Source organism: Neodiprion virginianus, chromosome 1, assembly GCF_021901495.1.
Source record: "Neodiprion virginianus isolate iyNeoVirg1 chromosome 1, iyNeoVirg1.1, whole genome shotgun sequence".
In the NCBI taxonomy this organism is placed as follows: Eukaryota; Metazoa; Arthropoda; class Insecta; order Hymenoptera; family Diprionidae; genus Neodiprion; species Neodiprion virginianus.
In genome coordinates, this window is record NC_060877.1 from 5,831,260 (window position 1) to 5,858,340 (window position 27,081).

At 39.7% G+C, this 27,081-nt stretch overlaps 1 protein-coding gene and 1 long non-coding RNA gene across 5 annotated transcripts in view; one reads left to right on the forward strand and one right to left on the reverse strand.

Moving 5' to 3' along the window:
• LOC124308076 (uncharacterized) overlaps positions 1 to 557 on the forward strand; it is a 28,257-nt gene extending 27,700 nt beyond the window's left edge. For 2 of the 3 annotated variants that reach the window (XR_006908907.1, XR_006908914.1), the window contains one exon: positions 132 to 557. This is a non-coding gene — a long non-coding RNA (uncharacterized LOC124308076). The remainder of the gene's footprint in view (positions 1 to 131) is intronic. The other variant, XR_006908908.1, reaches the window with a different exon arrangement.
• Positions 558 to 10,529: 9,972 nt separating this feature from the next.
• Positions 10,530 to 21,441, reverse strand: LOC124308583 (zinc finger SWIM domain-containing protein 8 homolog). 2 transcript variants are annotated; one of them, XM_046771410.1, is made up of 20 exons: positions 21,311 to 21,441; positions 20,388 to 20,587; positions 19,941 to 20,251; positions 19,407 to 19,833; positions 19,016 to 19,264; positions 18,348 to 18,641; positions 17,573 to 18,196; positions 17,291 to 17,467; positions 16,899 to 17,085; positions 16,281 to 16,389; positions 16,011 to 16,167; positions 15,739 to 15,938; positions 15,126 to 15,618; positions 14,868 to 14,996; positions 14,551 to 14,770; positions 14,089 to 14,399; positions 13,787 to 13,909; positions 12,826 to 13,190; positions 12,505 to 12,654; positions 10,530 to 12,361 (listed from the first exon to the last, which is right to left on the reverse strand). In XM_046771410.1, exons 2-20 carry the CDS (start codon positions 20,553 to 20,555, stop codon positions 12,295 to 12,297), a joined length of 4,761 nt encoding a protein of 1,586 aa, XP_046627366.1. In that variant the 5' UTR covers positions 20,556 to 20,587; positions 21,311 to 21,441; the 3' UTR covers positions 10,530 to 12,294. The 2 variants fall into 2 exon arrangements, with proteins under 2 accessions (XP_046627366.1, XP_046627375.1); XM_046771419.1 differs by having other exon boundaries at positions 13,787 to 13,885; positions 16,281 to 16,407.
• Between the last annotated feature and the right edge of the window lie 5,640 nt (positions 21,442 to 27,081).

Sequence of the window (27,081 nt, forward strand, 5' to 3'; positions counted from 1 at the left end):
TTTATCGGTCCCGGCAAGATACGCTTCAATAATCACTATCGCACGCTGAATACCCCACTGCTGCGTTCAATGTAATTTTTGCATGAGTTCCTTTTATTATTTATCGATTGTTTGCCCTCTTTCTTTTACAGTGGCGTCGGGTACTCAGCGTGTGATTAGCGGCATCAATTCAACGATGTCCAATGTAATTCTTTCAGTAACATCAAACATTCAACGTTTTTTTTGGATCGGGTTTAATGGATCTGGTTTACCGATATCAATATACGCCTCTGGTTTCCAAATCCAGGAAGGATTTACCAAATGACACAGGTGTGGTCAATGTGAATCCTATTCGTCTGTTGACGTCTTACAACCTCTTCCGACTTGACTTGACACCTCACTGAATCTTGGGCATACCTACATAATGTTAAATAACATTGTTGCAGTCCTCTTTGTCTGACACTTTGATTCTATTTGTCTGTTTGTTAAATTACTACACGTACACACGAACACTTGTATTATACATAGTATATATTGTACTATATCAAAAGGCGTATAAAATAAACTAAAACTTTGAAATATGGAATTGTGGTTTTTCTTTCCCAACTTTTCTAGGACCTATCGCCATTCTTGTGTATTTCGGCCGTAAGTTTTGATCTGTTGTTCATAGGTCGGACCTTGCTTTTGTTGCGATTTCTAAAGATTCATAGAACCCTCAGAAATAGAGTGTGTACGTGAGAAAAGCAATAGACCAACTGCTGGAGAAATTTGAGGAACTTCCTTGCTTTTCGGCCACAACTCTTGATTCTCTGCTCGCTGCGTATTCAAGCTGAGACCAATAACTTCCTCTCGCGATTTAACGTCGATATAGTGGATCACACGAATGACCCCGGAATTTTTTGCATTCATAGAATCTTTGACCATAAGGCCAAGGCCTTAGTTTTTATTGAAGCAGAGAATTGGTCGTCTCAAATTCGTTTTTTATAACCTTTTCATGACTATTTGGATCCCCAGGAACTCGAAATACGCGACGAAAACGGGATAGGACCAACTGCAGGGAGGTTGCGGACGAAATTTTTCGGTTTTTGGCTGTAACTTTCGATGCGTTGATCGCAGCGTATTGGAACTGCGCCCAATCGATTTCTCTCGCAAAATTACGTCGGAATAGTGCCACAATTAATTTATTCCAGCACTTTTGAAAATCGCGAAAATTTTCGCCAAAAATACAAAGGGGTTAACCTTCCTTTTTTTTTGACCAAAAAATTTTTCGTCTCAGAATTGATTCGTATGACTCTTTCCCGACCAATTGGACCCCAAGGAACTCAGAAAACGCAGCAAATGGAGCGTGGGATCAACGGGAGAGAAGATACGAGGAAAAAAGCACCTGCTGAAAAATGTTGAAAATTCAGGTTTTCGTTTTTTGGCTGTAACTTTCGATGCGTTGATCGCAGCGTATTGGGACTGCGTCCAATCGATTTCTCTCGCAAAATTACGTCGGAATAGTGCCACAATTAATTTATTCCAGCACTTTTGAAAATCGCGAAAATTTTCGCCAAAAATACAAAGGGGTTAACCTTCCTTTTTTTTTGACCAAAAAATTTTTCGTCTCAGAATTGATTCGTATGACTCTTTCCCGACCAATTGGACCTCAAGGAACTCAGAAAACGCAGCAAAAGGAGCGTGGGATCAACGGGAGAGAAGATACGAGGAAAAAAGCACCTGCTGAAAAATGTCGAAAATTCAGGTTTTCGTTTTCTGGCTGTAACTTTCGATGCGTTGATCGCAGCGTATTGGGACTGCGTCCAATCGATTTCTCTCGCAAAATTACGTCGGAATAGTGCCACAATTAATTTATTCCAGCACTTTTCAAAATCGCGGAAATTTTCGCCAAAAATGCAAAAAAATGCCTTACTTTTTCTTCACTTTTGACGCCGCAAACTTTTGGTCTCGGATTCGATTCAAATGACCCTTACCTGAATAATTGGACCCTCAGGAACTAGGAAAACGCAGCGAAAGGAACGTTAGATCAACAGCAGAGAAATGGCGAACGAAAAAGCACCTGCTGAAAAATTTCGAGAACACAGGTTTTCGTGTTTTGGTTGTAACTTTGGACGCGCCGATCGGAGCGTATTGGAACTGCGCCTTATCGATTGCTCTGGCAAAATCACGTCCGAATAGTGCATGAAAGAATTTATTCCAGCACTTTTCCGAATCGCAAAAATTTCCGCCAAAAATGCAAAGGGGTTAGCCTTACTTTTTCTTCATTTTTTGAGCGGAAAATTGTTTGTTTCGGATTCGATTCAAATGACCCCTACCTGATTTGTTGGACCCTCAGGAACTCAGAAAACGCAGCGAAAACAGCGTAGTGATTTAAAGACCTAGAAAGGTGTTAGGGAGAGAAAGAACGACGCTTCTTAACACTTCGAGTGTATTTTAACACACATTTGAAAGATACGAGCGAAATTTTTCATCATCCAACTGTCGCAGAACGGCAGCGTTATTAGCCGACCCGTTCACTGAAGAATACATCTTCAGTCAACGGCTGACGATCGAAGGGCCTGGCCGCTTGAGTCTGGAATCGGCAGGAGAGATAAAGTGTGTATTTCTTGTATGGAATGTGAAAGCTAAAATCATTATACATCATATCATATCATCATACATCATACATCGTACATCATACATCATCATACATAGTATCAAAGTTCGAAACCAGAGTTTGGATGTCGGATGTTCAGAAAGTGACGTCACCAATTCAAAATCAGCTAGCCGAATTCCTCAGTCGGGAAACAACCGCGCAGTAGAGCGGACGCATGAGAGTCGCGCTCCGCAAATTTCGAGTACCGGGTTCTCAACCTTCCGGATCCCGCGCTTCGGGTCCGCTACGCGGTGAAACTCGACTTCCAGGATAAGCGCTCCGTGGCTCCTCGTTCATGTTTACAATAAATTATTTCAATTCGTTTTTCGCGCAAGCCCAAATTCAGTAGCTGTCAGTCCGCTAATAAAATTTCTCGACTTCCAGGATAAGCGCTCCGTGGTTCCTGGTTCATGTTTGCAATAAATTATTTCAATTCGTTTTTCGCGCAAGCCCAAATTCAGTAGCTGTCAGTCCGCTAATAAAATTTCTCGACTTCCGGGATAAGCGCTCCGTGGTTCCTGGTTCACGTTTACAATAAATTATTTCAATTCGTTTTTCGCGCAACCCCAAATTCGGTCGCTGTCAGTCCGCTAATAAAATTTCTCGACTTCCAGGATAAGCGCTCCGTGGTTCCTGGTTCATGTTTGCAATAAATTATTTCAATTCGTTTTTCGCGCAAGCCCAAATTCAGTAGCTGTCAGTCCGCTAATAAAATTTCTCGACTTCCGGGATAAGCGCTCCGTGGTTCCTGGTTCATGTTTGCAATAAATTATTTCAATTCGTTTTTCGCGCAACCCCAAATTCGGTAGCTGTCAGTCCGCTAATAAAATTTCTCGACTTCCGGGATAAGCGCTCCGTGGTTCCTGGTTCATGTTTGCAATAAATTATTTCAATTCGTTTTTCGCGCAAGCCCAAATTCAGTAGCTGTCAGTCCGCTAATAAAATATCTCGACTTCCAGGATAAGCGCTCCGTGGTTCCTGGTTCATGTTTACAATAAATTATTTCAATTCGTTTTTCGCGCAACCCCAAATTCGATAGCTGTCAGTCCGCTAATAAAATTTCTCGACTTCCAGGATAAGCGCTCCGTGGTTCCTGGTTCATGTTTACAATAAATTATTTCAATTCGTTTTTCGCGCAACCCCAAATTCGGTAGCTGTCAGTCCGCTAATAAAATTTCTCGACTTCCAGGATAAGCGCTCCGTGGTTCCTGGTTCATGTTTACAATAAATTATTTCAATTCGTTTTTCGCGCAAGCCCAAATTCAATAGCTGTCAGTACGCTAATAAAATTTCTATAACTTTATAATCTTCTCATAATCTTTCTGGTAGATTATATCGGTAAAAAAATTATATCAAACCTTACACATTATTTTTGATTTGTTCTCACGCTGAAAATATTTATTAGTATTCGGGGTATAACTCGAGGTGGTTGAAGGTGGTCGGAGGTGGACGAGGAGGAGGATGAGGAGGACGAGGATTTGTGCTCGGTGAGTAAAACACTTTTATAATATTTCATGGCAATTGTAATTTTATTTTATTTGAAATATTTCAAACTAGTCATGTTTACAATAAATTATTTCAATTCATTTTTCGTGCAAGCACATATTCGGTAGCTATGAATAATCTTATACAGTTTATTATATTATTAATAAATTAATTATTATTCTTATAATATTTAATGGCAATTGTAATTATATTTCATCTGAAATATTACAAACTTGTCACGTTCACAATAAATTATTTCAATTCATTTTTCGTGCAAGCACATATTCAGTAGCTATGAATAATCTTATACAATTTATTATATTATTAATTAATCAATTAATATTCTTATAATATTTAATGGCAATTGTAATTATATTTCATCTGAAATATTACAAACTTGTCACGTTTACCATAAATTATTTCAATTCATTTTTCGTGCAAGCACATATTCAGTAGCTGTGAATAATCTTGTACAATTTATTATATTATTAATTAATTGATTAAATACATTAATCCTTACACAATATTTTCGATGTCCTCCTATACTAAAAATATTCATTACTATTCTAGGTATTACCCGAGGTGGTCGGAGGTGGACGAGGAGGAGGACGAGCTGGACGAGGAGGAGGACCAGGTGGACGAGGAGGAGGACGAGGTGGACGAGGAGGAGGCGGGGTGGGTCGTGGGAGAGGACCTCTCCTCTCCTCAGGGGAGAGGAGGGGGAGGGGCGGGGGAGGGGCAGGGAAGGGGGAGAGGTGGGCGGGGAGGGGGAAGGGATGGGAAGGGAAGGGGTGGGGTGGGCGGCGGGGTGGGGTGGGCGGCGGGGAGGGGAGGGCGGCGGGGAAGGGGAAGGGAAGGGAAGGGAAGGAGGGTGGTGGGAGGGGGGCGGTGGGAGGGGGGCGGTGGGAGGGGGGCGGGCGGGTGGGCGGGAGGGAGGGAGGGAGGGAGGGAGGGAGGGAGGGAGGGCTGGAGGGAGAGAGTGGAGGACGGATGTTGATGCGAGCCCGTTAGAGTTAATAGAGCAGTACACCCCCCCCCTCCTGTGCCCGCCCGCTCTCCCACCCTCCCGCCCTCCCTCCCACCCACCCTCCCTCCCGCCCGCCCGCCCACCCCCCTCCCCTCCCCTCCCCTCCCCGCCCCTTCCCTTCCCTTTCCCCTCCCCGCCGCCCTCCCTTTCCCTTCCCTTCCCATCCCTTCCCCCTCCCCGCCCACCTCTACCCCTTCCCTGCCCCTCCCCCTCCTCTCCTCTGAGGAGAGGAGAGGTCCTCTCCCACGACCCACCCCGCCTCCTCCTTGTCCACCTCGTCCTCCTCCTCGTCCACCTGGTCCTCCTCCTCGTCCAGCTCGTCCTCCTCCTCGTCCACCTCCGACCACCTCGGGTAATACCTAGAATAGTAATGAATATTTTTAGTATAGGAAGACATCGAAAATATTGTGTAAGGATTAATGTATTTAATCAATTAATTAATAATATAATAAATTGTACAAGATTATTCACAGCTACTGAATATGTGCTTGCACGAAAAATGAATTGAAATAATTTATGGTAAACGTGACAAGTTTGTAATATTTCAGATGAAATATAATTACAATTGCCATTAAATATTATAAGAATATTAATTAATTAATTAATAATATAATAAATTGTATAAGATTATTCATAGCTACTGAATATGTGCTTGCACGAAAAATGAATTGAAATAATTTATTGTAAACGTGACAAGTTTGTAATATTTCAGATGAAATATAATTACAATTGCCATTAAATATTATAAGAATAATAATTGATTAATTAATAATATAATAAATTGTATAAGATTATTCATAGCTACTGAATATGTGCTTGCACGAAAAATGAATTGAAATAATTTATTGTAAACATGACTAGTTTGAAATATTTCAAATAAAATAAAATTACAATTGCCATGAAATATTATAAAAGTGTTTTACTCACCGAGCACAAATCCTCGTCCTCCTCGTCCTCCTCCTCGTCCACCTCCGACCACCTTCAACCACCTCGAGTTATACCCCGAATACTAATAAATATTTTCAGCGTGAGAACAAATCAAAAATAATGTGTAAGGTTTGATATAATTTTTTTATCGATATAATCTACCAGAAAGATCATGAGAAGATTATAAAGTTATAGAAATTTTATTAGCGTACTGACAGCTATTGAATTTGGGCTTGCGCGAAAAACGAATTAAAATAATTTATTGTAAACATGAACGAGGAGCCACGGAGCGCTTATCCTGGAAGTCGAGAAATTTTATTAGCGGACTGACAGCGACCGAATTTGGGGTTGCGCGAAAAACGAATTGAAATAATTTATTGTAAACATGAACCAGGAACCACGGAGCGCTTATCCTGGAAGTCGAGAAATTTTATTAGCGGACTGACAGCGACCGAATTTGGGGTTGCGCGAAAAACGAATTGAAATAATTTATTGTAAACATGAACGAGGAACCACGGAGCGCTTATCCTGGAAGTCGAGAAATTTTATTAGCGGACTGACAGCTACCGAATTTGGGCTTGCGCGAAAAACGAATTGAAATAATTTATTGTAAACATGAACCAGGAACCACGGAGCGCTTATCCTGGAAGTCGAGAAATTTTATTAGCGGACTGACAGCGACCGAATTTGGGGTTGCGCGAAAAACGAATTGAAATAATTTATTGTAAACATGAACGAGGAACCACGGAGCGCTTATCCTGGAAGTCGAGAAATTTTATTAGCGGACTGACAGCGACCGAATTTGGGGTTGCGCGAAAAACGAATTGAAATAATTTATTGTAAACATGAACGAGGAACCACGGAGCGCTTATCCTGGAAGTCGAGAAATTTTATTAGCGGACTGACAGCGACCGAATTTGGGGTTGCGCGAAAAACGAATTGAAATAATTTATTGTAAACGTGAACCAGGAACCACGGAGCGCTTATCCTGGAAGTCGAGAAATTTTATTAGCGGACTGACAGCTACTGAATTTGGGCTTGCGCGAAAAACGAATTGAAATAATTTATTGTAAACATGAACGAGGAGCCACGGAGCGCTTATCCTGGAAGTCGAGAAATTTTATTAGCGGACTGACAGCGACCGAATTTGGGGTTGCGCGAAAAACGAATTGAAATAATTTATTGTAAACATGAACGAGGAACCACGGAGCGCTTATCCTGGAAGTCGAGAAATTTTATTAGCGGACTGACAGCGACCGAATTTGGGGTTGCGCGAAAAACGAATTGAAATAATTTATTGTAAACATGAACGAGGAACCACGGAGCGCTTATCCTGGAAGTCGAGAAATTTTATTAGCGGACTGACAGCTACCGAATTTGGGGTTGCGCGAAAAACGAATTGAAATAATTTATTGTAAACATGAACGAGGAACCACGGAGCGCTTATCCTGGAAGTCGAGAAATTTTATTAGCGGACTGACAGCGACCGAATTTGGGGTTGCGCGAAAAACGAATTGAAATAATTTATTGTAAACGTGAACCAGGAACCACGGAGCGCTTATCCTGGAAGTCGAGAAATTTTATTAGCGGACTGACAGCGACCGAATTTGGGGTTGCGCGAAAAACGAATTGAAATAATTTATTGTAAACATGAACGAGGAACCACGGAGCGCTTATCCTGGAAGTCGAGAAATTTTATTAGCGGACTGACAGCTACCGAATTTGGGGTTGCGCGAAAAACGAATTGAAATAATTTATTGTAAACATGAACGAGGAACCACGGAGCGCTTATCCTGGAAGTCGAGAAATTTTATTAGCGGACTGACAGCGACCGAATTTGGGGTTGCGCGAAAAACGAATTGAAATAATTTATTGTAAACGTGAACCAGGAACCACGGAGCGCTTATCCTGGAAGTCGAGAAATTTTATTAGCGGACTGACAGCTACTGAATTTGGGCTTGCGCGAAAAACGAATTGAAATAATTTATTGTAAACATGAACGAGGAGCCACGGAGCGCTTATCCTGGAAGTCGAGAAATTTTATTAGCGGACTGACAGCTACTGAATTTGGGCTTGCGCGAAAAACGAATTGAAATAATTTATTGTAAACATGAACGAGGAGCCACGGAGCGCTTATCCTGGAAGTCAAGTTTCACCGCGTAGCGGACCCGAAGCGCGGGATCCGGAAGGTTGAGAACCCGGTACTCGAAATTTGCGGAGCGCGACTCTCATGCGTCCGCTCTACTGCGCGGTTGTTTCCCGACTGAGGAATTCGGCTAGCTGATTTTGAATTGGTGACGTCACTTTCTGAACATCCGACATCCAAACTCTGGTTTCGAACTTTGATACTATGTATGATGATGTATGATGTACGATGTATGATGTATGATGATATGATATGATGTATAATGATTTTAGCTTTCACATTCCATACAAGAAATACACACTTTATCTCTCCTGCCGATTCCAGACTCAAGCGGCCAGGCCCTTCGATCGTCAGCCGTTGACTGAAGATGTATTCTTCAGTGAACGGGTCGGCTAATAACGCTGCCGTTCTGCGACAGTTGGATGATGAAAAATTTCGCTCGTATCTTTCAAATGTGTGTTAAAATACACTCGAAGTGTTAAGAAGCGTCGTTCTTTCTCTCCCTATCACCTTTCTAGGTCTTTAAATCACTACGCAGCGTTAAATACTGTCTCATATACGAAGCATCCATTTCATCTCGTTCAGAATTAGCGCATCCGTTATGTATTGCAGTTACTCTGAATTTTTTTCCATCCGAATACTTTTCGAAAAACAATTCCGCTTCTCCACCCAACGCAGATGCTTCACTGGCGACCAGCTAAAACAGCGTTTCGATTCTATGCCTATGAAAATTCAAGATCGAGAGAGCAAATGAAAAGTTGTTGGAATAATTGTGAAGACTAATGTTATGGAATACATCGAGCGCGCGTCGAATAGAATCCCATTTCGAAATGAATAATTCTTCTCTTTTCATATCATAGCTAATCTAGTAATGTAGGTAAATAGGATGGTTGGAGGTGTTCGGAAATGGTAGGACATTTCAAAAGTTAAAGTCGACGATGATCCCGTGCATCAATTTTATCGTTACAGATTTTCTTTTTCCATGAGGCATAGAGTATTCAACAACGATAATGCAGTCCTTAAAATTCATCATTCATCTCTGTCTGGAAAGCTAATTCGCAAGGCGTGGTGTTCTATTCTATTTGCATTATTAGAAAAATACCCGTACTCTACATACACTGTTTCTAATCTTTTGCTACGTTTGGTTTAATCTCCATGCTTCCACAGCACGAATAGTCGGAAATGTTTTTGATTATCCATAATAAAATAAAAGAAGTTACAAAGCTTAAATTTATTGTGAAAGCTCTAATGAATACATTAAACTGCGGTCGAATCAATTCGTTTATTATTTGCACATGACCTCTGGATATTTGATAAACTATTCCTCAATACATTGAAACATACGTATTTATAATGAAATATCATGCAATGGGCTGTGTAAACTATAAACTATAATTTCTATCGAATAGCTGCTTTTACATCAACAGGGCTTTGAGACTCAATTCCGTTCGTCCTCCTCCTCGTCCACCTCCGACCACCTCCAATAATCGCCAACCACCTCGAACAACCACCGATAACCACCTCGGGTTGTACCTGGAACAGCAATGAATATTTTCAGTATAAGAAAACATCGAAAGCATTACGTAAGGATTCATATAATCACAGGTTTTGTTTTTTGGCTGTAACTTTCGATGCGTTGATCGCAGCGTATTGGAACTGCGCCCAATCGATTTCTCTCGCGAAATTACGTCGGAATAGTGCATCAAAGATCTTATTCTAGCACTTTTCAAAATCACGAAAATCCTGGAAAAAAATTCTTCACTCAAAATGAAAAGCGCCTTTCTCTTCATGAGATTCCAGAGCCATCAACGTCTTGGAATCAATCTGACTGAACTCTCGTAGCATTATTGCACCCCAAGCAAATCAGGATTGTTCAAGCTTTGGAAACCTCGTAGGACGAACAGCTTCAGAGTCAAAAAGAATGTATTTAGTACTTGGGCTGTAACTCCGGACCCGCTGCTTGCAGTCCTTCCAAACTCTGAGGAATCGATTTCTCATCCAAAATTATATTGATGTCAGGCATGAAGAAATCAATTTCATTGTTTTCCGAAATAGGTAAATTCTTCACTGAAGACATCTAACGACAAGATCGAAAGGGTCAACCCCTCATGTTCCATGATTTTCGGATTGAAAGATTTCTCGTTTTACAGTTAGAATTGATTCCTGTAACGCTAGAGACATCCATAACATTGCAGGATCAATAGCTGAGAAAATACGAATAAAATACGGAAAAATATCGCATTTTCAGACTGTATTGGGACTATGGAAGACTAAAAATAGCAACAGTGGTAGAGGATTATTAAATGATTACTAATTTCATTAGTATTAGATTTGATTTCACTTTTTTTTATTCATATTTCAAATTACTTTGATTTAAAAATTACAGAGATCATTTTGTTTATGGATTGTCAGTATGTAGTGACAAACGAACATGCTATCAATATGTATAATATCTGTTTTATTATACTTGATAAGTGATAAGTGGTAATCGAAAATGAAAAGTGTGATTGCCATGTAAGGAAGGAAAACTCCGAATTTCGTCTGCTCAAACGTTAGATACAAAGTATATATCGTGTATTACATGTGGATGATATCGTATTATTATATAAATAGATGCTATTAATATTAAAAAATTTTACTTGTTTACAAAAATAAAACAAGACACAAGAATTCATCCTATCTATATTCGAAATAAAATTTTCTACCTAATTGAAGCTAAAGATATTCTAACTAAAATAAATGATTCTCATTTTGATGATTTTCTCCGTGAATGATGTGTAGTTTCAGGCTTGTATTTTCAATTGGTTGAATAACAATTCGCCAGATCGGTCTGTTACTCAGTCACAACACTTTGAGGTTGTGCTCAATGCTCTTTTTCTATGGTTCTCAATCATGGATAGGTAAGTAATTTCAACTTATCGTATTAATTTTTGTTTTTTCCGTATTTCATCGCTTACATTGTTTTTTAAGCCTAAATGTTTTCAAACAAGTAGGAAATCACGAAAACTGAAATAACGGGACTTGAAGAGACGAATGAATATCTCCTGAGAAGTGTTTTTGAAACACATATCCAGTATATTAAAGTATTAACCTTTCGCTATGCTTTTCCGATTACAAAGTAAAAACATCCATGACGTTTATTTAGAAATGTAATTCCTTTTATACAAAGAAATACTAACGCTCGTTCATTTAGAGAGCACTCCTACTTAAATAGCATCTGTTTGACGCGTAGATTGCAAATTCTAGTGAATTAATCCATCGCAATTGATACTCTAATGAGTAATGACATTGAGAAATGTTCTCTGGTACTCTATATATGCATACGCTCGATTTCTCGTACATATTGTTACAAGAATACATTCCAATGGCAAATGTTAATGAACTCAAATTTCATGATGTGTTTCTTGCATCAAATACTCTCCACTGATAATACAATGGTGTTTGAGACTAACTAATTTCACACTACAAATGCTCACAGGTAGAATGAATTAAATTTAATGATGTCCTTATACATATTCGCCAGACAATACCTTCATGTAAAAAGATTTTGTGTGAGAATATTTCAACAAAAACTTTCAATAACTCGTTCAACTTACCACTTTCCAATGAAACGAAAAGTCTAGTAACCATTAATTTTACGCCCAGTTTATTTACGCATTCAACAACACTCGAATGGGTTATCAGATGCTTAAAACTCCTGCCACCCAAGTTGTATTAAATATTAAATGAAGTTACTCATAGATCTCATTCAAAACCCGTTCTAGTATACTACTATTTCAACCATATATAAGCTTAGAATAATCAACTGATCTGTTCATCCCGAGGATCGGAATTCGGATTGGTTGGATTTTCTGAATTCTCATGCGGGAATGACAGACCTGAGATCATTCCTTCAGGGTGACAGGGTTCCTCAACGATACACGGAACAGAAATTTTATCCCATGTGAATTTATTCATAGTAGTTAATCCGTGCACACAGAAGATACTTTGAGAGTGAGGATGGCAAAGATGAGTTTGCGGATGTTGTAGCAAGACCGCCGTTGTTCGGGGATGAGAGGGATGGGTGAGCCATGTCACACCTGGCTCTGCTCTGTGTCATTTGCCATTCTGCTGTAGTGCCGCGTTGATCTGCGCCCACAAATCCTTTTTGCAGGACTTTGATCTGTAATCAAATAAACCGTCGGAAAATGGGATGTGATTTTTAATACCGGCACTTCTGGTTTTTAAATACAATTCGTCTCCAGATTAAATTATCAACGAAAGATATTTTCAACATTTTACAACAGTGATTGCTTTTGACCTTACCTTCTGATGGACTGCAGCCATTCTTTAAATTGAGTATGCCCCTCAGGAGTGATTTGAAATGCGGCTCTTGCTGCGCACACAACACTGACGAAATCCTCATAGTCCCCTGCTGCTAGATGATAAAGCTTCTGATGCATACACTGGATATACCTAAGATTTAAGTTAATTGTTTAATGAATGGTGCAATATTCAGTCATATTGAGATACTTGAACAATTAAATTGACTGTAGCAAACAAAAAATAAAATCCTCATTTTTTTACCAGGATTCCACTTAACAGAAAAGCAAGTGCTTAACAATATAAAATAGAAAAATTACTAACATTTGCTGACATTTGTGAACGAGCGGAGCGAGGGCTGATCTCAAATGCTGTAAAACTAGGGTTGGATTGCTTCTAGCAAGATAGTGAGCAGCCTCGAGTGCAACGTCGTGAAGAACAAAAGGACTGACGATGCTGTTTACTGTGCAAATGCAGAGTTGGTGGAGATACTGGTTACCGAGGCGTTTAGAAACACGAAGTAGCCATTTTACATCTTCTCCATATGGTGGATTTCGAGCATACTTGGCTTGTGGCCTGTCGTCATGAACTCTTCGAGCCAAAGTCTCCAGAGCCAACATACCAACCCTATAAGCAGCTACCAATGCTCGCAGCTGCTGTGGACTGAAAGGTTGACTCTGTCTATGTACCTAAAAGAATTAAAATAATTCTAAATACAAGTCAAAAGATTTGCGGTTTGTATAAATCAAAACCAGAGCGGTCTCTTTTGCACATCTAAGATTATGACAGGTAATTATTTCGTACTATCCATTGTTTATCAATAGACATCGGATTATATGCACCTGCATGTTTGCACATGCATATGCCTTTAACGCGATATTTAAAACGTTATTACACAATTTATTACTTTATTTCAGTAGCGAGGTATGTAGGGTTTTGAAGCAATTAAGATGATTAATGCAAATATCAATGGAACAGGTCAATCCCTGCCTCAAGAGCTCATTTTCGGCCTACAAATCAATATTAAGTGACAAACGTCGCAAGTTTGCTTTAGCAAGTTTAGAAAAATACGTGATTGTGTATTGTCACAAGAATTATAATTGATTGAAAAGTATGATTAGTAAAAATAAATGAAAAATCCAAATAAAAATTGACATTCTTATAGCGGATATCTTGTGCATATTTTTCACCCTTTTTTAGGGCATTTGCAAGCATATTTTGCCATTTTGTTAACGCATATAATCTGATATGTATTCATCACCAATGTAAAAATTAAGGACCTTACCTGTGGTTGCGCTCTAACAGTTGATATGATAGGTTGAGCTTGAACTAAAGTTGGACCAGGCAGACCGTTTTGACCAGGAAGTGGTCCCGCTACTCCAGACTGAACCTTTCGAAAGTATAACACCTTTGTGAATAGATTTTAACTTTACTGTTCGTTTAAAGTTTCATTAGGGAGTAAGTGATAAGCGGAAACAATACTACTACCTCAGATTAATTAAGTGTTGTTTGTACCACAGCTATCAGTAAACATATCACAATTATCAGTAAACATAAAGAATAGAGACCTATAAGTTTATTACTCACATTCACAGGCATCGGTTGTTGCATAGTAAACATATGATGAGTTCCCGGAGGTGCTTGTACATTAACGGTCGTTACAGGTGGTGGGGCATAGTATTGAGGTACCAGAGGTTGCTGGGTACCAACAGCTGGATTTCGAGGATGCTGAGGATGTCCAGGATGAGGAGAAAATAAGGGATGGAACATCTGCATGTGAGAAGGTGGTGGAGGTAACGCCACTCTGTGTGGAGGCATTGGCCCACCAAATGCTGGAAGATGATGGTGAAAACGGTGCACAAAGCTGTACGGAGCTACGGTATATGGTGTCCCAACCCCTAAACATGAAACAATAGTTTCAACAATCATATTTAGTCAGATTCTTGTCCTCGTAGTTGAATGAATATAGATATAAACTTTCGGGAAATACCTGAAGACGTCGAAAGTTCTTTTAGAAAAATTTTAACGGACAAACATGTAATATATTACCCAGCGGAGCAGGTGTTGTAATAGATGGATGCACGCTTGGATACGGCTGAGGTGGTGGTGGCTGAGTACTTGTCACAACAACTGCTTGAGCTGGACCTGGTATTACTTGACCGGTAACCAAGTCCATAGGAGGTCCAGATTCAACAAGCAGAGCTCCGCTTGGATCTAATTGCAAAGGATCGTGAGGAATTTCTTCCTGCTGTTCCCCACCAGGAGTATGCTGAAAATGTGTAACTGTCTAATAAAGTATCCGAATTACCTGACAACGTAATATACCTAGGAAAATGAAAAATAGTCAAGCCTACTCAATGACTTACCCTTAAATACAATTCATACCAGTATTTGGCTACTTGGAACAATACTTCTGGATAAACTCCACCACCTTTGGCGGTATTTTCGACAGTTATACAAGCCTTCTCTAGCATGAGATCACTTTGTTCCTTGCACTGAAACAACGATATAAAATTGTAATCTCTTTTTATAATTTGTTTATTTGCCTGAGATACATTAACGTGAACAACCAAGATATTTGAACGGAAAAATAAGGCATTTGTTTTCGAGTTTTCTCAATTTACCTGCAAAATAGCTCTCTGTATCTCATTCGGATTGAGAGCATGCGCATGCGGCAGGCATGACAGAGCTAATTCAGCAGCAGCTCTAACCATATTGGGATCACTTCCTCTGGAAGACTTGTCGGCTATACTGACAGCTTCTGGAGGAGTCAAGTGTCCCTCCCAACTATCTATAAGGAACCATATAGCAGGAGCGCCAATTTCCATTGCTTGACCAGTTATCCAAGAGACATGACTCGAGTACGTGCGACTCAACCAATTTGGACTAACGCAGTTGTGTAGACCAAGGGCATAGAGTCCAAGTTGGAAGGCACACATGTGAAGAGCCCTATGTGGTCCGTGATGATTCTGGCTAGTAGAGGCCTGAGTAAATAACGAAGTGGCACTATTACCCCCAGCCTTAGCTAAAACTGTCTTAGCAAGTTCACACATGAAGTGCGCTCCAGCTTCTGACGGCTGATTAGGAATCGATGGATATGCCCGTTTGCCCTTGAAACTGAAAAATATTATTTACTTCAATGTTAAGCTGTAGGAAAGTACAAAAAATGTGTTTTCGTTAGAAAAGAAGTAATAATTCCGGCAAGAAATTTGCATTAGAGTGATGCGAAGTTCTCACCGAGTCTCTTTAGTTCTTGCTGGTGCCTGCTGCTGAGCTGTTTGTGGTTGGACTGTTAAAGTACTCATTCCACTTTCAATTTCTGCACTAGTGCTGCTATGGGGTCTGCTATTTGCTCCAAGAGCACCATCCCCATTACCAGTTGTTTCTATTCCAGTGAGAGGAGAAGCACGCGCTTCCTCGCAACGGAAGCCGGCCATCTTGAAAGAAGAATTGTAAGAAAATAACGTGCAGGAATTATGTGCAATATTTTGAACCCTTAGTAGTTTTACCTGACTCTTTGTAGGAGGATTAGAGGAGTAATAACTGCTAAGTATAGGTGATTTGATCAGTTGATGAACATCGCGGTCCAGTAATTTATCCATTATTCGTGCCACCTTCATCGGTATATCCTTGTAGTGCACCAACAGAGTTATAGCCAGATCCCCTCTGTAAATGTGGAAAATTGTAACGCAGAAAGCATTATTATAACACGGAATACAAATTGTTATAAAAATTGACTATTTATTTATAAGATGAATCATGTGATGTGTGAATAATACCTTTGCCTCCGTGTCCCTTCGCATAATAGGGGATGGTCTGCTTCACTGACATTCGCCTTCAATCCAAGAGCTGCGACTGCTGCGTCAAATCCGAGGTTCTCGTCTACGTCTGTGGGCAGTTTCAGTCCTGCGAATCATTCCCATCTTATTTAGTAGTTATTTACAAAAGATAATTATTAACACTTTCAGTTCTGAAAAGGTGAATTTAGTTTCATTCCTACAACTAACACATAAACATGATGTAATGTATTGTGAAGTACGATAGTCAGGTTGAGTAAACACAAGCAGTGTGAAAAGAATTATCATTTGCATGTTGATCGCAGACACACTGGCTGCATGTAAGTACATATTCAGTGATGAAATATACTCCTGTTTCAATTTAGGTAGTTGAGACAGGAAAATTCTATCATCAACTGCTTCGAATTATCATAACTTCAATTTATGCATCTTGTTAGTTTTTTTTTCGGTACAATACTGTTATATACTGAAGATGCACGAACAATGAATTAATTCTGACTAAGACAACAAAGACAAGTTTTGTAATCTACGTCTTCGACAAAGACGCACAACCTGTAAAACATGTTCATACAAAAAAAAAAGTAGTAAATGTAACAGTACTTGAAATGTTGAGTGCATCAAAGATGAAGCTGGACAGCATAATTGGCAATAGGGCGTGACCTCTGGACCGTAATACTCCATCTCTCAATTGCTCTGCTCTCTGTCTAACCATGGCGAGTTCAGAAGGAGACAATGGTATCCTTTTCAGTAAGCCTACCAACTCGCTTTCTTGATGAGCTAACTTGACCTGGATTACAAACATACAGAAAAAAAATAAAATAAAGCCTAGGTAGTAAGTTGCTTCGCAAATATAATGCAGGTAATATTCATCGTGATGACTAGAATATAGATATTTGTGTAATGAAAAGTAATCGAGTTAGTCAATTCGTAAAATTTTTGTACCGTGAATGAAAAATAATGAAACATGGTCACTTAAGTTTACAATGGATTACTTCAAGAGGTTTCGTGCTCGCTGGAGGCCTAGCCATTTCAAGTCCGAATAATCCAACTCTAAAGGCCAAATTGTGATGTTCAGAATTTTCGGCAAGCACCGTACAGAGGAAACCGCATTTTGCCAACGTCGCAGATGCCAAGCAGGTGAGTTGGTGCGAGGCAGGATTGATTTGTTGCTGCAACAGGTAAAAAAACTTTTAACCAATTATATTACCATTCTGAGCACAGTATCTGATAATTGTTTTGTCTGGTTAGAAACTTTAGTATCCACGTGAGTTCACCTTTTTCCTTTTTCCTTTGACTGGCAGAGGTGGTACCTCGATCATCAAGTCAGGTGGATTAGCTAGTAATTCTTCGGCAAGCTGAACGCCAAGAGTACACGCTTCTCTTGCATGACCGTGCGCGTGAAGTCCCTCAGCTCTGGCGAAGAGTATATCCCATGGATCCTCGGTCTTCTTTAAATTGCCTAAGACTGTACTGGTATTTGCAGAACTAATAGCAAGTGTTTCGTTCTTTGAGTCTTTATTACTTGCACCCCCATTAGCTACTGGTGTTTTTGGGTCATAATAATACACGTTGTACTCATCCCCAGATGGGCTGTCGCTGCTCGATGATAAACTCTCATCCTTGGATGGTCTCCTCGATGGATCCTTCTCGAGATCTGAGTCCGGTCCACTTTTCACAACATTATGCTTAGGTACAACACCGCGTGAAGTACTTGCCACTGGTTCATTACTATACTCGACTAAACTTGGCCTACGATTTGTTTCAACTGTTTTACTGTTACTACTATCACTACTATCACTGTGCGTCTCAGACGACGCATTTGAGCGGTGCTTATCCAAACTTTGAGCGTGGTTTAGACTGGTGTTGCTACTAGATGATGATTCGCTGCCGCCACCTTCCTGTTGAATAATATAATCACCTTAAATTAAACATGCGATGTAATTTTTTTTTATTAGAGTTCCATACTTTTATAAAGCATAAGAATAATGTCAGCATAAATCTGCTAGACTGCCAAAATCTGAATCAAAAAGTAAACAATAATATTTCTACCTGCGAATCTGTATCTCCACAGTTGTTTAACTGAGCGCAACCGCGTCTGACAAGAACTGCCTGTGGTTCTGGTGTCTCTGGCATGTCCGTATAATTTTCACAAAATCCTTCCGAACTAACGCTGCTTCTGTTTCCGTCTCCAGCATTTCTGGAACATAATCCAGGAAACTCTCGCGGATTCAACCGTCTTCTATCCATGTAACTGAATTCTACCAATCCCAAGCTGAGCGGTCTTCTACCATGATGGTGAGACGTTGGCGGTTGACAATTTAGAACCGCAGGACTTGAATTTACCTGTGAACAATAGTTTTTTTTTCCATCACTACAGGTAAATGCTAACATTTTTATATAGAGATTTATGATCGTTAAACGGGCTGAATAAAGTCAATAATGGCTGAAATAATTGACCAAATATATCAATGTGTTGCAAAATGGCAACAATGTTACACAAATGCATCATGTTGCTTTACACCTGGCAACCGTCGGTTATCAGAATTGTTTTGCTATGAAACAATTTAAAAGTAATCTGTTAATAGCATAATAAGTATTGGCCACTTCAAAATCAAGTAAACTAAACTTAAGAGAGATGAAATAATAAAAAATAAAATGCATCTTTTGTAAAAAGAGCTAGGGGCTAGATACTTTTTATTAACTTTTGTTTTACGAACTTGATTAACTTCTGTCCTTGCGTCTCCCGCATGTCTGAAACACGTGAATGGACAGTGGTACATAGGGTTACTCCCAGCAGTATACGTGATCCCAGGAAGTGTGTATTCTTCCCAATCTAAGTAACAAGCTTCTAGCGCTGGTTTAAATCCTGTAAATACCTCAAGATCTGTTCTTAAGGAATTTTGAATGCTACTATTATTCCTATTGTGTGAGTTATGTGACACTGAGCTACCTCGACTTTTAGTTATCTGGAAAAAAAGTATTGCATGGTATGACTAAAAATTATGATTCATGTTATTAAAAATTATGTGATGAAATATAAAAAATCTTTGAAAGAAGACGTTATAATTTCAATAAAAAGTAAACATGCAAGTGAGTTAAAAATCAAACCTTGTCAATTATTTTCATATGCCACGCTGTGAACTGACCATGAAGCATTTCCCTCTCAGATGGAGATAGCCCAGGATTCAATGCTGCTAACCTCCAGAGAACAACTATCTCATCACAGAGCGAAGAACAAGCATGTTGTGACGCATTGCTGTTCATATTGCCATGTTTTCCACCCCCGTGTCCAGAACCATTTGAAAGGGCAACTTTAGTGTTGAACCACCACACGAGAATTTGTTCACAAGCCATACACTCCTCGGTAATTATTTCAAGAAGCGGTATAGCGTTTCGGTCTGTTCTTTTAAACATTTCTCTGACTATTGAAAGAAGATTCCACATCCCCTCTGGCTCACGACCCCTTAACGGTCGCAATAGAGATGACCATTCTGCAGCAGCCGGCGGGGCAGTGGTACTTAGATAATTCACGTCGCTGTAAAAATACAACCGTTGGATATTAGTTGAAAATGAGTGAACGATAAGGCCATCGTCATATTTCTTTCAAAACAAAATTTAATGATTGTCAGATGTTTTACATACCTGAAAACTATTGGAGCAGGTACACAAAATTTGATAAGAATTTTTTTTATATTATCATGTAATGTTTTCTCATCCAAGTACCAGGAAGTTTGATCATGAGCGGATGCTCCAGCAGTGGGATCTGGTGCTCCGCAATAGCTATTTATAGCGCTAGGTTGCGCTGATAAAAGTTCATCTAAAAGACGCTGAGCAGTGGGAAGGATTTGTTGTGGCAGTTCGCTAATAAGATATTGAGCAAATTTCTGTAGTTGTTCACGATGCAGCCTGGACAGAGATTCGCTCACAGGTGCTCTCAAGCATACTTGGGTTGGCTGTAACATTGAGATAAGATTTTTATTTCTCACTCTTTTCCTAGTTGACAGATTTTCTTGAAAATCAGAATATGCCCACATTCATAAAACATACCAATCAATTCACTAAATAAAAAAAAAAAAAAAATCAACTTACCAGATGTATTCTATGCAAGCAAACCGCAACTACATGTGAACACCAGTATGCCGTTGAAGAGCATGTGCAATTGCAGGATGTGATACGTCGCCTATCAAATGTCACAGCTACATTGTACTGAGTACGAGCAGCCATAACGGTTGGTAAATTATGAACGTTTGCTCCCATTGGCGCACTGACGCTGGCACTCAGATGAAAGCCTGGACGGTGAAAAAAGTAAAGTTTTAAGTAGTGGCAAAAATTATTAATTTAAAATACAATTCATTAACTTTATTAAAGAAATCCCAATTGGATGCCCTTTGCAGAATCAAACTAAAATTACGTAGATGTACGAAACATAAACTGTGGTCTTCGCAGAACAACTCTGACGTAATCATGATGTTTTCATGTTTTTCATGTTCGAAAAACTTTCATTGTGTGACAACAATAATGATAATATGAGGTGTATAATTGAGCTAGATTTTTTTAATGATTCACGAGTTAATGAATCACATTCCAAGACTACTGGGATATCGAGTGAGGTCACTATCAATTACAGTGTCAATCAGCAAGTGGCAAGGAAAATTAGAGGCTGTGCCACATGATGATAGAGGTCATCATTGTCCGCTGAACCTTCACGAAGGGTCAAACGACAGATTGCCCGCAGATGCCGTAGGAAACGTGATCAGACCAAATATTCCCATTTCTACATTCTTACCACCGCTGCATTACATTATCATTATTACAATCATCGTTATTATTCCATCTTTTGCAAAGTGGCAGTATAACTTGATATGACATTTGCAGGTATAAAAAATAGGTCTACTGGTGAGCTGATAGTTTCCTCATTATTACCAACGAGTCTCATCTTCACAGGATACGATAAGAGGATGGAGCCCCCGGATTAATCAAAGGGTAACAAGATACGGTAGAATATCACTTACCAATTTGAAGTGGATCCTTGACACTCTTGGTACGGAAGAGATAGTCCCCGCGTTGAAACTCGTCGGCGCTTCCATTGGCGAGGCAGGAATAGAGGCGGATATCCTCTTCGTTGTCGGGGAAACTCCAAAACGCTATCCTCAGTTGAAGTTGTTCTGGTACCGGTGGATAAACGTGTTCCACCAACTCGAAGGGAATATGCGAAGCGACGCATCTTGCCGATAATTCGCACAACGTTGGCACCGTCTGACCCTCTGAAATGAAAAAAAGGGACGAAAGTTGAATTTTAGTCGAACAGCGAATCCGCTTCGTTTTGCAGCTGAATCATTCATTCGTTACAGAGTGAACGTTGATCTGAAACCATAATAAATGAACAGCACTTGGAATGAAAATTGTATTAAATATAGTTCATTTATTGGCGTACTATCAGCCTGCTTCGAATTGATTGTCGTATCTGAAATCGTGTCGTAGTATGTGTGTAAGGAAGAACTGAAGAATCCTTTTCAGAATGAGATTTATTCCCTTTGTCTACGGGAATTAAAACTGTTCTCAGCCGTGTAATATCATTTCTCCTAACTTCGTTACCTGAATTTTGAAATCTCAAACGGCGACAGTCGGGCTTACGCATCGTACGACTAGTTACAGTATCGTTTGAGAAATATAAAGACATGTACATACGGCGTGTTTTAATTTTGCTGCCAGCGAGTCTCGCTGCCCTTTCGGGATAAATTCCAATTTTAATTAAGTTACAGACAACTTTAATGAAGAAATATAACAATCGTAATGCCAAGGCGTCGAAAGGCAGTTGTTGTCGAAACTGTAAAAAGCGGTATAAATAATAATAATAATAATAATAATAATAATAATCAACAAACACGTCCGACGTTACGCCTACTTATACGAGAAATTGAAAATCGTCTATCGGTTTTCTAGATGTAAAAAAAAAAAAAAAGGAAACAAGAAAAACCCCATTCGGGGTGAACGAATTCTCGTCGTTTCAAACCCTCGAAGCTATATCAGGCCGACGACCTCCGAACCTCGTTCTCCGCTTAGATTCGACCCTTTGTTATTTCCTCCCTCGTCTCTCTCCTCGTTCATCTCCAGTGCGTTAGCCCCTAGGACGACCGAAACCTTAGGCAGCCCTTCCCTTTGATCGGTGAAAATTCTTTCCTCTACGTGAAGGAAAAAAGTGCAGCTTTTTATCCCAGATAACGTAGAATAACAATTTCGTAAAAATAGCTCGGCTGGTAGCGAGGTGTGTATAGAAAATGCAATTCGTCCCGCGAAGAAGGGAGGAGGACCAGGGAGAGAATCACTGCCTCGGAGAGAAAGGCTCGTTTGTCTACCCCGAATCATTACCGTAGAAATGTCTGTCTGGTTTGCCGAGCCTAGCCTAGCCCAGTTCCTCGTTAATGGTCTCGGATAAAATTCCCCAACTGTGGATCGTTTAACATATCGCGTGGCACCGGGCATTGGTTCGATACGGTTGTCATGGAAACGCAGGCAGGGCTGTCCTCCTCCCGTATATATACACACAGAAAGTGCGAGAAGGATGCGTCTCAATTGAAGACCCGCCCGTATCTCGGAGAGATATTTTGACTGGGGAATTCTTATTTCTCTTTTCCTTTCACGCCCATCGATCTTATTTTCAACTACCCAATTAAATTCCTACGAATGAAGTCTGTCCGAACCAGAAAAACAAAAATTTATTTCTCGATTAATGCTGGTACAGACCAGATTCTCATGTATGTATACGCATATCTATAACGATCAATAATTCGTTATCGATCATTCGATTAAGATCATTTATCAACTATCGTTGTGCACGAAACAGTATTGAAACATTGTCGTACAACAGTATATAACGTTTCTATAACATTCTTTTCAATTAAAGTGGACTCGAATTACGACAAAGTTTTTAGGGAACCGTATGATGAAAGTTTTTAGGGAACCGTATGATGAAAGTTTTTACAGCAGCGTCATTTCTTACTTTGCTGAGATCATTCGAAACAAAATGTTCTTCTGCTGATTGGTTTTTTTTTCTCAAAACACGCAAATTCTCACCGACCCAAACAGCTCGGCGGAAAATGTTATCGTATCTGCGGCTGACCGCATAACCGGCATTACTACTGCCTCGTTATATACATGCGCACATTATGCGAAAACACCGCTGATGTATAATTGCAAACTTCTTGACAAATGACAACTTAGCATAGACATTTATATTGCAGCTTATGAACTGCATGAAAGCGAATAAACTTACAAGAGACACGTCAGCGAAAATCGTTCACCAATTGTAGTAAGGAGGGATGAATTTTATGCGAATGAAGGTAGTAACGTTACTGTAACGATACGTGATTAGGATTTGTGAAATTTAATAAATCTTGGTAAACAAAATATACACGTATTTTGAAAAACCTACTCCTTGTAAACGTCGTTCTAAAATAGCGCAATAATAATTTTTTCCCACTGGTATGTCGTTACGTTAAAGTTACCAGCTTCTGCCTCATTGCACTTTCAATGCTATAGTAAATTTCATATTTGAATGCTAAAATTTACAGACATGGAATAGAAGATATTGACAAAACGAGATGAATTATATACATATATACATATTTAAAAAAAAAAAAAAAAAAAAGAAACAGCGTTCCGGTAATAATTCAAAAATACAGTCTCACGTCGGTCAAATTCATTATAATGAAAATAGAATTGAACCACACAGTAAACTGCCTTATACCCATCAGCTCGCTTCGTCGAGCAAAAGAGCGAGCGAACCGTCGTGCTATAGCCGCGGTATAAGCTTCCAAGTCGATTGATTCCGACAGAACCTTTGCCGACAGATTTCAATCACTAAGGCGAAAGATTTAGGGCGTCAGCCTACACGCTCGATCGCATTTCGAACGACATCTACGTAACTCATGAAGAAAGAATAAAAAGAAAGAAAATATTTCTCGAAACAATCTGCATAAAGCATAACAACCGTGTTCTACATGCGATTCTGAACAGAAACACAGTAATACCTACATTTTTGCGTAAAATCAACATGAATCGGTGTGTTTTTGTTCAGAACTGCGTGTAGAATGTGATTGTTATTCTTTTTTTTTCTTTTCTGTGTTCGTCGAAATTGAATACGTATAACATCCCCTTAAGAATTAACTTTCCATTTATTTGACACATCTATACCGTGATATCGGCAAAAAGCATAAATAAATGAAAATTTTCATAAAGATACTACAAGTGTAGATTTATGTAACTTTTTAAAATACGTTATCTAGCTAAGCCGTAAGGGTGAAATCTGAGTACAGGTTTTATCATGCTGCGAAACGAAAGCAGGCCATTATCAATAATTTCTCGAGCAAAGCTTTTGTGAATAATTCTAATTTCCTCCTGCGCGCGCGTCTGCAGTAAGGTAAAATATAAAGGCAAAGAAGATGTGTATATATATATACATATATGTACGTATGTATGTATGTATGTATGTATGTATGTATGTATGTATGTATATTTCAACTACCTGCAAATTAAAATTTAATAAACCGGTGACTCTTTGTATGTACGTGCAGCATATATACCTTAAATTACGCATCCTCGTATACGTCATACATGTGCGATTGAATTTACAATCGCGTTAAGAATTAAGCGGTATGCAGTTGGTAGATACGCGCCTATGAGCTAAAAGTAATAATTTATTTCACAAAGAGATGCGGGTCGGTTGGTTGGTTGGCTGGCTGGAGACGGCAAGCTGCTGCTGGAGCGACAGCCCGGTCGTAAAATAACACTAGTCTCTTTGTATGACGCGCTAGTGAAACGTGCTAGTGTGAAAAAGAGGAAAATAATGGAGAACGGACAAAGAAAAAAAGTAGGCAGAAAAATACAGACAACTGATTTGAACAAGGATGCCTACACAGTGTCGTAGTGTGATCCATCGGCAGGGTAATTCGATCCGAAAGGATACTAGGCAGTTGTAAATTTTCATTCTTCGATTTTATCTTTGTCATTTTATGCCATCGTTCCACGGTGGTTATGAGAACTGCAATGTCAAAAATGATGGGCAAATAGAATCAAGAGCAGGTCGTTGCTGGCAAATCAAGCAAGCAGTAATATACCCACAGATATAGTAAAACGCATCATCAAGTTCGTTGAATAGTGTGTTCAAATAACTTGATAACTGATTATTCATTCATTATCTTGAATCTCCCCAGACAATTACACGCGGCATAGCGAGTAACAGAGTATCTATACAGGAAGTAAAGTTCATGCAGTCGTTGAAGTTTGACAGTATAATCTCATAAAGCGGAGACCAGATTGCCGGCAATCGCAATGGACCATGAGGAGAATCCGCGTCGTCTAGGCTATAATATCGGTTTTTATAATACGGTAGAAACGAGTATAGGAATAAAAATGAGGAAACTGTGAACAGTCTGGCGCAGGCAGTACGTCTGTCGCCTTTGTTGTGAATAGAGTATCTGTAGCAGTAAAGAGCAACAGCCGACCCTGAACCACTAAGAACTACTGGAAAGTGGAAACAAACGCGGTGGGGGCAGAAGTCAGTCGGCATCGGCATCGGCATCAGCATCAGCATCAGCATCAGCATCAGCAGGAGCAGCGGCAGCTACGCTGGGAGAAGTGGAAGCCCACGAGCTTGCGCGATGTACCCTCCTTACTCCTTTGCTCCTCCACGACCGCCACCTCCACCTCCACCACTACTTCTACCTCTGACGATGCATCGGTTCGTCGTATCGCACGGGTCGTTGTCCATCTCTCAGCTTGAACCTCGGGCATTGCTACGAACGCCGTGAAACAACAATAACACACCGGTACGTCGTGTTATGGGCGATAAAGAAGAAGAAGAAAAAGAAGAAGAAGAGAATAGAAAGTTGATTTTGTATGTACTTTCTAAGATGATGAATATCAACACGTGTGATCAAACTCTGACAATCAGTCATGAATTTATCGAATTTAAATTCTCATCGGGGAAAACAAGAATTTTTCAAACATTCCTTCTATTCATAGAAACCCTGGCCACGTTAGACTACTGCGTGGTATCGGGATTATACTTGAGATACGATCTCTATGTAGAAACTGATACCTCTCATTGTCGGAGAGAATACGACTGAAAAATAAGCGCTGCTTCATTATGGGATGGCTATTGTTCTATCCGCAGGACTCGATTCAGGCACAATGAAACGACCGCGAAGGAGATCGATGGAGACAATAAAGGGGACGAGGAATTAAGAAAGTGTCTAAGGACAAAATCTGATTTTGAATAAATACAATTTTGTTATCAAAAACTTGATTTGCATACAAAATGGCCCACCAAGCACAAAGTTCGCCGAATTTTTTAATTCGTTACTGATCCTTTATTTTTCATATTGATTTCTTAGTCTTCCGAAGACGTTACGTACTCGGTAATTTCTAATTCAATGTACTTGACGCAACGTTTTTACACCTGGACGTGCTTTTGGGGGTTATAATATAGAATAATGAAGAAAAATCGACACACAGAATTTAACTGACTGAGACAGAGTCGAAACTTTTAATTGAAACGAATGACTTTGTTATGACAGCATATTGCGTATATACGAATCTGTCTTTATTAACGGAGATTTGTAAGGAGGCAGCGGAGTATAGAGAATGATCTGTACATACAAGGCGACATATTTTGTTCGGTAAAGTTTTCAACGACTCCTTTGTGTCTTGTCCTTGGCGAATCGAACAAGCAATCCTGGTATATAGAGCCACGGCGAGGAGGAGGCAGTTCGACGAGGGAGTA